Here is an 11,331-nt window from a genome sequence, read left to right on the forward strand (position 1 = left end):
TATGCTCCTATAAAATCAGTGGGATTACCATTTTCTGAATCACTATGCAAATAGACTCTCATCCTAAAACAAAGTTTTGTACCTATGTTGTTGTCCCTCTTGCCAGATTAACAAAAATGTGCACAGGTCTTACAAACAAAAAATTCTAAGCATACCCCATTTATTACCGGTATTCAAAGTATCAGAAAACAGGAACAAGGTGTCCTAAAAAGGGCAACAGCTTACAACTCATCACTGACCGATGAGCTGCTGACCTAATGTGAAGTTATTCTTTCAAGTTTTGGTAAAATGTGCAATGAAAATTTTTAAGTTCATTTAAACATATTAAAAAATTCAAAGTACATGTATCGGCAAACAGGAAGCAGGCATCTGAGTCAGATCTGAAAAATGTCAGCACATTACAACTCATCACTGACATTCACTGCCAAGCTGCTTACCAAATATGATGGCATTCTGTTCAATAGTTTCTGAGAAAAGTGTGTTGGACAAACAGATGAACAAAAGGATGGACAAGGTGATTGCCCTAAGCCCCAATTCTAGAGTAGGGGTATAATTAGAGTTGTTAATTCAATAAGATATTATTCATCAATACATATATCATATGGTTGTCAGCAGCTATTCTCTCAGCTGACATACTAATAGAAAAGATTTTTCATCTTGTCATGAAAAAAATATGATTACTTATTGAATTTTCCTAGAAAAGAATAAGAATCACTTATTTATTTTACTTTTAAACTAGTTGGCATCAGAACAGGAGAGGAACCAAGAAAGTGGATAATTTAAATTACACTCAATTTCTGTTGCCCCCTCCTTCCTGAAAGCGGGTTGTAAAGGATTATTTGTGTGCAATTTTTATTCATGTTTTCTGCTTGAAGCTTATTATTCACTGTAGATCCAGTAGTACTCCTCCACTATCAGGAAAAGAACTAGATAAAATGTTTTTGGTTTTTAAAGGAGATAATATTACACTAATTGTTTAGAGCGTCGTCTAGCAATCTTCATAAAACTATCTAACAACTTGATCAAAGGGTAGATCATTCAATTTCAAAACACAAGAATTCTGAAATGTTTCTAAAATAAATGGACATTTGAACTATTTTCCTTTCAATTATTATATAAATAATTGTGATTTCAATTGGATATTTGATCAAAGTACCAGACTTTATTTTTGTCAATGTCACAAAAGTAATTCTTGAGTTTGATGAATTCTTTAGAATGAACATTTGATCTAGTAAAAAGTAAGTCAAAAAGGACTTTTCAATTATTTAATAAACACTTTGAAATAATTTAAATCTTAAAACTTAATTAGCACTCAGATATTTTTGTGCAATGTTTTTTATATCATTTTTTTAGTAAGGTTTTTAATTTTCTTTTAAATATTAATCTTTATTTTTATTTTTTTTTTATTTTTATGATCTTCCATGCACACTTCCCTCAACTACCATTCTCCAAGAATTCTCAACCATTCAACCAGAGCCCATTCTAGACAGAAAAAAAGCCAACGGTCTTCTTGTATGTAATTGTTTCTTTAATCTGGAGTAGATTCAGGCTGTGTGAGTTCTAATTCACACAAATTTTTAGATGAGCCATTGAATAAGGTAAACAATTGCTGAAAATTTTTTTTTGGAGTTTTTTCAAAGTACATGTGCACTTGATTTTTAAACATAAATGTAACGATCAATATTAAACTTAATAAAAACTGTTTAACATATCGAAATCTGAACATGTATGCAATTTTTAATATTGGAATTTAAGAAGAAACCAAGGAATGAATGATCTATTACACCATACAATGCTAATATGGTAATTTACATTCATGACTTATCAAATGTTTCAGTGACCTTAAACCATGAAATTAAAAAAATTATAAAATTATACAACCCTGGGAGATTAATCAATTTAAAAGTACACTCTAAATTCACAGGGCATCTATTACTTTTTTTTTTTTTTCACAATGAATACAAATCCCTTAATTCATATTTTACATTAAAACAAACCTTATCAGCAATATATGGATTTCTTCTTACATTTCAATAAGACATGCTAATTTGTCATGGAGAACCTAATTTAATATCACTTTAAATCTTATAACCTGTCATGCTGGTTTCAATACACACTATATTACCATTATAATAAATCTATATATTTGATAGCTTTTTTACATTCAAAATTTTTTAGTCATTCGAAATGTTTCCTTACAAATTTTCTATTCAACTACCGCGTTTTCAGAAAACCTTGGCAGGTTTCAAATTTTCTTTTTTTGTTTATTTGATTTCATTTACGATAATATGTGGTTTTATTGAATGCATTTGAGGTCCTTGCACTGACTTTAGAAAAGGCTTCATTACATTGTAGGAGTGCTGAATAATACAGATTTAAGACCTGGGACATTCTTGAACTATTTCAGAATGTGATGAAGCTCACGCTATTGACATACAAAACAGAGACCTCAAAATAAATGATCTATTTGAACATACAAAACAGAGACCTCAAAATAAATGATCTATTTTGACATACAAAACAGAGACCTCAAATTAAATGATCTATTTTGACATACAAAACAGAGACCTCAAAATAAATGATCTATTTTGACATACAAAACAGAGACCTCAAAATAAATTATCTATTTTGACATACAAAACAGAGACCTCAAATTAAATGATCTATTTTGACATATAAAACAGAGACCTCAAAATAAATGATCTATTTTGACATACAAAACAGAGACCTCAAAATAAATGATCTATTTTGACATACAAAACAGAGACCTCAAAATAAATGATCTATTTTGACATACAAAACAGAGACCTCAAATTAAATGATTTATTTTGACATACAAAACAGAGACCTCAAAATAAATGATCTATTTTGACATACAAAACAGAGACCTCAAATTAAATGATTTATTTTGACATACAAAACAGAGACCTCAAAATAAATTATCTATTTTGACATACAAAACAGAGACCTCAAAATAAATGATCTATTTTGACATACAAAACAGAGACCTCAAAATAAATGATCTATTTTGACATACAAACCAGAGACCGCAAAATAAATTATCTATTTTGACATACAAAACAGAGACCTCAAAATAAATGATCTATTTTGACATACAAAACAGACCTCAAAATAAATGATCTATTTTGACATACAAAACAGAGACCTCAAAATAAATGATCTATTTTGACATATAAATTGACATAAAAAACAGAGACCTCAAAATAAATGATCTATTTTGACATACAATACAGAGACCTCAAAATAAATGATCTATTTTGACATACAAAACAGAGACCTCAAAATAAATGATCTATTTTTTGGAGTTCTAGTTGATAATATATTGCCTTACTTTTTTTTTTTTATTTTACATATTATTAACATCAAGTCATCGTCATCATCATCAACACAGTAAACTCGTCCAATGGAGTGATATTTTTTTGTGGGTATAATATAATATAAATTCAATATTTTGTACCATATTATGGCTTAAGATGAAAAATTTAAATGCGTCCAATTAAACTGATAATTTAGAAGCTATAAATAAAAATGATGAAAATAATTTTTTTAATGAAGAGGGTTTTTAATAGAATTAAGAGTGACAAAAAATTTTCAATTCTTTTGCAAAAAGAGACGAAAAAATCCTGATATTTTTTCTCAGTTTTCTCATTTGCAATCAAATAAAATTTGCTTTCTCCATAAGTGCAACGAAATTTACCAAAATATATTCAGTAACTGTTATCTTCATATACAGTTTATAAATCATATTGTGACACAATAAAATCGATCTTAAGATGGAACCAAACAATTATGATTTCATTATATTAATATCCATGCAACAAATTGGTATCATATATATGATATTCCTAAAATCACTGATTTCTATCTCATCATTTCATTTTCTACTAAAAATTGCTAATATCGAAAGTGGAATGTGTATTGGAATCTTACCTGATTAAATGGTCTTACGCGAACAGCAACCTTCACACTATCTCCAGGCATGCTTGTGTATTCTCTTTGAATGTTGCCAACCTTATGTCGTGTTTTATATAAATTCCGTGATTTTATAAATCCAGATATTTGAACTGATTTCCGGTCACAATCATCTTAATTAAATTTATTTGACCGCGGTATTTTGAGTGCAAGTAAACATTTCACGTGTTTACCTCTGTTGCGATGTTTCGTGATAACTGACAGGTACCCGGAAGTAAAGACCAATCAGATTTCACAATACAAAAGATTCCCATGGAGGCGTGACTTGATGACAGCTGATCAAATGTCAATCTCGGGTGAGAAAGAATGTCCAAATTAACTTACTGTGAAAAAAAGACAATTAACAAATTAAACTAAATAATAAAGTAAATAATTAAAGAGAGATGCATCAGTAACATGAACAGTAACCTTTAATATTTTTTAAATCCATGGCCATTATCTAGGACTTAATATTATATAATGTTAGATCAGCATATGGGTATGTTGATAATATTTTGTTCAAGGATTTTGTTGTAGTATTGTTTTTTTTAACTTGTGATTTTTAATGTCCCTTTAATTGGTATGTGATGCCTTTTTTCTAAACCTATAATATTTTTACCAATTTCTCTTGTGTTTCAAAAGACCCGTCTAAATTTCATTTAATTGATAAATTCAACAACACTTACCGTGTATCGTGATGATATTTTTTCGTTAAATAATGGACGATGATGTTCCTCTGGCACCATCTTACGGTGTTTATATATCCCAACTTGTTCGTTATGTCCGTGTCCGAAGTGACGTTTTGGATTTCAATGAGCGTAATCTATGTATTACTGGTAAATTATTAATTCTGAGATTTCGTTACCACAAATTACTCAAATCCTTTACTGAAATCTTCCATATATACAAAGTTTCGGTTTTGCAAGTTTGACTGTACCTGTAAAAAAACCTTATTTCAGACGGAATAGCACATCCCAAATTTTATGGTGATGTTGTTTACCGAGCCCGGAAATTTATATACGATCCGGGTAAACTTATCAATCCTTAAAATAAACTTATTCTAAAAGGTTACCAATTCAACACTGTAATTAGATCTTTGAATATTGTTTTTATTGGTATAAATATTGTTTTTGTTATCAGTAAATTAAAATCATACCAATAGTTTTTTTTATACACATATGCACTTTAACGATTGGCAACTCCGTGAAATCCCGTTAAAAAACGCGGCCCGGAATGAGATTCTCGTCGATAATTATTCTACAACATGTAGACAAGTCAGGGATGAATAACCTCGATAGCTAATCAAGAAAAGTAATAGGAAAACTTATTTCAGATCAAATAAATTCTTTTTCTAAAAAACTACTTGAAATAGTTGTATTTTTTTTAATGTATTTGATTGAGAAAATATTTTTTTCTTTTTTTCGGCATTTCTTTTAATTTAAAAAGTAAAATCTGGTAATGATCATGATATTACAAGAAACATTTCTTTGCTAAAGTTTGCTTCTAAATTACACAGTGAAATTATGTGTGTCCGATTTTCCGGTCATTATTTCCTAAGAGTTGTGACTGTGGATTCACAGGTGTGCGATTACGCAATTTATTGCCCTCCGATCACCTGAATTTTGCCGGAGGTGAAGTTCTAAGTGGATTATTACTTGGTAATTGTTTTTACAACTAAACAAATTCTGACATTATTTTTACCATGACCAGAACTTTATTTTAACAGAAACACTGGGCTATACTATGAATAGGGTAAACGGACAGAAAGTCACAGGACATAAAGTCACAAATTGGATAGGACAAAAAGTCACAAATAAATTATTGAAAATTGTTTGAATATATAAGAGAAAGATCTTCAAATAATATCTTTTTTTACATTTATTCATTTTCAAGGTCAGGAAATTGTTCATAAGCCTTGATAAATGAAAAATTATAAAATTTTAATCATGCAAATAATATATTTCTTGGCACCATGAAGCCATTTAAGTGCCAAACCACTTTGACATTTTGTTATCATAACAATTATTTGATCATCATTGATATTTATTGAATAAATTTTAATTACAAAGTTGCTTCATATATTATAGTTCAATAAAAAAATCAAAAAATTATTTTTAAAATTAGTGTTTTCTTGTTCAGAGAAAAATAATCTCAAAACTGAATTGTGACTTTTCGTCCGTGACTTTTTGTCCTGTGACTTACTGTCCTACATTCTACTATAGTATTCAATCAGGAACAAAAATAGTCATTTAACATGTCAAAAAAAGAAATCAGAAAGCAACTTTTTTATATAAAAAAATTATGTAGCCAGTAGAATTTTGTCTCGTGGAAAACGGATTTAAATGATTAATTTTTGATTGACCTACAATTACATTATTTGTGGAACCTTTGCATGAATTTCCTAAATGAACGTACATTATGTACAGTGTTGTCGAAATCACTATTTTTGCTGTCATGAAATATTGAATATGAATCTGTCATTATTTGTAGTTTTTTATAGACTTAATATCACAGACCCTGATTAAAAACAACGTGTATCATAAGTACAGTAAAATGCTCTGCTGAACTGTAGAATTTTAATGTTCTGTTTCATAGACCACAGAAGTACTGCAACATCCTTATCTTTACTCTTTCCTATCGGGTAGTGAAACTCGAGTTTGAAATTAGAAAGATTTAAAATTGAAGACAAGTTTTATCTGATCTTTTGTGGGTTTAAGTTTCGGTGCAGTGCTATGTGGGCTGTTATTTTCTTTTCATTTGTCATTTTTTTATCTGTGTTACATGACCTTGTACTTTTTGTATTGCCCCTTGACATCTCCTGCTTCTGTTTAAACCTTTACCACTAATATCTCATCTGGTTTAAATAAAATAGTGTCTCATTCCCGGAATTTGTTCTACAGGAATTCATTTTAATATCAGTTTTTATAAGCATATAAACTGCTTGGTCTCTTCACACAATTTATGTTTAGGACGGAATGCATCAATAGGTACATACATGTACCAGGTCAGCAATATATAAGTACACGTTATGTGCTTTTGACCTCCACAAGAATTCTTAAACATTCATAGATGTGCAAAGAATATTTTTGTAGTTGGGTTGTTGTCTCATTGACATATACCTCACATTTCTGAATAGTCATAGCAGCTGTGCCTTTTCAATTTATTGCAGAAAATATTTGCATTAACATTTTTCAAAATAGGCGAGGTGAAACAGTGATCACAGAATGAGGACATGTAAAACTGAAACAACAGAACACAACAGATAAATTTAAACAAGCACCATTGCTAAAGGACTGAAACAAACATAGATGATGACTAATATGAGCGACTAGTAGTGTACAAGTAGAGTGAACATTTCTTGCTTCTTATTCTACACATTTTGTCATTTCATGTAAACAATTTAATATGTTATTTTCCGAGGAGAGGAAGGAATTTGTGAAACGAAATATTTTGCCTTTAGTACTGTCAAGTTATATATTCACAGGAGTGTTGTTGAATAAATGAACATTTTCCCTTTTTTTACATTATGCTACCTTTATGCTACAAAGGTAGCATTTCCATTCTCATGATATACAAAGATATTATAGAGTGGCCTTCCAATGATAGTCATACATGTAAATCATTGTCTCATTGGCAATCATACTACATGTACATCATCATATTGTTATACATGTATGTAAAAATTATGTACATGTATACTTTGTAAACGTAAAGAAGACAAATGAAGTTGAACACAAGATATTTATTTGAATTTTTATCCGTATAGTCTCTGCACAACTGCCACTTCTGTTTCAAATTCAATAGATTGAATGCAGAGTCTTGTATTTATTCTTAGTTCAATGTCACCATCACTTGCACAAAAATCGCATACACATGTACATCAAGTTTGGCATATGAACTATGATATTTGAACTACAATAATGTGGTGTTTTCACAGTCAGGATAAGCACATGTCATTTTCTCTCTTACAAAACCATTTTTTAGTATCACATTGATAGTAGTACATGTAATCGGTCCACTACACGACTGTGCAGTAACATTTGAAAAAAGTCATCACTAATAGTTGTTCCTGTCTGCCAGGGAATCTTTTTTTCAATCAGAAAGGCTAGGGAGTCCTACATTCAGCACATGTATGATATTACATCTCTTTTATGCTGCACTGTTAGGTAAATTTGATCAACATCTTTGTTCTTTTATAACATGCAGGATCCTGTTAAAAAAAAAATGCTGTCAGATACTGAATGTAAATATACACTTGTAAATGTCATCAAAGTGGTGGAAATAATGAAAAAAACAATTTATATACACAAAACCGGTATGTCTTGGGAAAGTAATTCCTGTGATCAATGGTGATGGGTACATTTGTTCTTTAAAGATGGACAATTTTATAAACTGTAGCCATGGACAGGTGCCTGTCTTTATATTGAAGAGAATGAAAATGGCCGACAGCTTGAATGGTCATTTTTAATTGTAAATTGCATCAAAGCTGGTGAAAATATGGAAAAAACAACTGTTATACACAAATCCAGTATGTCATAAGAAAGTAATTCATGTGCTGGGAATAATTATTCTCTAAAGATGGAAAAGTTTATTGACTGTAGACATGGACAGGGGCCTGTCTTTATATTGAAGAGAATGAAAATGGCCGACAGCTTGAATGGTCATTTTTAATTGTAAATTGCATCAAAGTGGGTGAAAATATGGAAAAAACAACTGTTATATACAAATCCAGTATGTCATACGAAAGTAATTCATGTGCTGGGAATAATTATTCTCTAAAGATGGAAAAGTTTATTGACTGTAGACATGGACAGGGGCCTGTCTTTATATTTTAAAAATTGAACGTGGCCGACAGCGAGAATACTGAATTTTAATTGTAAATTGCATCAAAGTGGGTGATTTAATGAAAAATTCAACATATTTACACAAAACCAGTATGTCTTGGGAAAAGTGATTCATCTCATAAATGGTTTTATTCCTTTTTGAATGAAAAGGTTTTAATAAAAAATACGTCCGTGTAAAAATTTTTCATAAGTCCATGTCGGCCAAGCTTTCCCCTTATTATTGACCACAATAAAACGTTAATCGTCACAATATTTTAACTAACAATTACTACAAACTGAATAAAACAAGGTAAATAATTAACGAAATTGAAATATATACTTACATTATGCTGTTTTGAAAAGCTTGATGTAAAATAAAAATCGAAGCGGTGGTGAACTTGTCATGATCAGATGCAAAATGGCGATCTCGTTAAAGTCTCGTGTGATGCGTGTTTTTAATTGGATTTCGCTGACCACTGTTACAGTTGCCAATCTCTGTGTATATATGTCTCTGGTACTACAATCTGTCGATCCATTATTTTGGCATTGCACAATGTCATGTTTTCTCTGACTGTTAATGACGTCTTTACACTAAATCCATTGCATGTTGGATGTGTACTGATCGATATTTTAGTCTTTTAAAAATACAATTTTTTTTTATCAGTTGTTATTGGCTTCGAACTAGCTGTCAGTAACTGCGAGTACCCTCAGATCCGACTTACCCAGTGTCCTTTTTGTTGTTAGGGATGAGGGATGCATAAATACCCTACCACGCCCGGTCTGTGTTTATTTATTTTTTTTATGTTTTCCTGCTTTGTATCGATCTGATGAGTTAAGCCTTTTTCAACTTATTTTTATAGTTTGTTCTTATGTTGTGCTGTTACACCACTGTCCCACGTTAGGGGGAAGGGTTGAGCGCTCACAAACATGTTTAACCCCGCCACATTCTTTATGCATGTGCTTGTCACAAGTCAGGAGCCTGTAGTTCAGTGATTGTCGTTGGTTCATGTCTGTCATATTTGTTTTTTTGTTAATTGTTTTGTTATAAAATATGCCGTTAGTTTTCTCAATTGAACTGTTTCATATGTTTCATGTCGGGGCCTTTTATAGCCGACTATACGGTATGGGTTTTTCTCATTGTTGAAGGTCGTACGGTTGCCTATAATTGCTTACATCCACTTTATTTGAACTTTGGTGGATAGTTGTCTCATAGGCAATTATATCTCATCTCCTTATTTTTATATTACTAATATTTGTTGCTTTACAAGATTTACAATGGGTGGCGATTATTTCCAATTTAATTAAGTCTAAAGCTTCAATTTACAAATTCGTGTTGCTTAGTCTTTGGTTTTCTATGTTGTGTCATCTGTACTATTATTTGTCTGTTTGTCTTTTTATTTTTGGCCATGGCGTTGTCAGTTTGTTTTTGATCTATGAGTTTGACTGTCCCTCTGGTATCTTTCGTCCCTCTTTTATATTCTTTACAGTGTTAATATTCTAAATTTGCGTGCAGGTGGTAAAATTGGTGACCGACTAAATTTATATTTTTACTTTTTTTAATTGATTTTGAAAATTATGTCATATATTCAAAAGACAAACAAAATTTATAACAAAAGTTTTAGGAATTCGGTTCACAATAGTAAGCTTTTTTCACCATGCATTCATTAAAAAATTAAATATACACACGTTTCCCCCAAAATAATTACAGTCCAATAAATAAATCTAATAATTGTATGGGGTACGGGTAAAGGTCAATGACCGAAACAGCAATCCGGAAAATTAACGCCACATCACCACTCAAAAAAAAAACCCAGAAGTCACGTTTTTGCAGTCGAAATGAAGTATCATTGGTGTGCAACAAGTGTATTCTGATATTGATTACAGTTTGACTCTTTTTACTACTTTTTTTACTACTTAGAACAAATATTTGTTCGACTAACCATGTCTTTATTAGTTTTTGTAAATATATAACTTTGACAAACTGTCCACATAGGAATTTGTTACTCATCTATTCCATGAAATATTTGCTTTATGAAATCTATTGCTAGTTTTTAAAAAGGTGTTCATGGTCTGCCTTACAAACAAGTAAACTAGGGTTTTTCTCATTGTTGAAAGCCGTACGGTTGCCTATAATTGCTTACATCCACTTTATTTGAACTTTGGTGGATAGTTGTCTCATTGGCTATCAAACCTAATCTACTTATTTTTATAAGCGTAAATCAAGCAATCCAAAGGGTTGTTTTGGGGTAAAGAAATATGGTTATTTCTTGGAATTCTCCTTGCCGACAGTAAAACCCTTGCCAAGTATAATATAAATAAAAGGCAACACTTAATAGTTTATCGATGTACGAATCTCGTAAATCCATTTAAAATTAATCTAAAAAGTTGAGGGGATCGCAAAAACTCCAAACGCTGCATGCGAGAACGGTAGTGTCGACAAAACTAGCGTCTTCTACTATACAGCATCACCCGCCATTCGAATTCATATTCAGTCAAAATGTCACAATAAACACGGTAAATTTACAGATAGACAACT

General features: G+C 30.8%; 1 protein-coding gene across 5 annotated transcripts in view; it reads right to left on the minus strand.

Moving 5' to 3' along the window:
- The window catches only part of LOC127699105 (kinesin-like protein KIF28), a 57,095-nt gene extending 52,896 nt beyond the window's left edge, over positions 1-4,199 (minus strand). For all 5 annotated transcript variants that reach the window (XR_007981070.1, XM_052202842.1, XM_052202844.1 and 2 more), the window contains exon 1: positions 3,952-4,199. Coding sequence is in view for 4 of the 5 variants with exons in the window: in XM_052202842.1 (XP_052058802.1) it covers positions 3,952-4,002 (51 nt within the window). In the remaining variant the exon portion in view is untranslated. The remainder of the gene's footprint in view (positions 1-3,951) is intronic.
- Positions 4,200-11,331: the final 7,132 nt, after the last annotated feature.

The sequence above is a fragment of the Mytilus californianus genome, unplaced genomic scaffold (assembly GCF_021869535.1).
Source record: "Mytilus californianus isolate M0D057914Y unplaced genomic scaffold, xbMytCali1.0.p SCAF_4, whole genome shotgun sequence".
In the NCBI taxonomy this organism is placed as follows: Eukaryota; Metazoa; Mollusca; class Bivalvia; order Mytilida; family Mytilidae; genus Mytilus; species Mytilus californianus.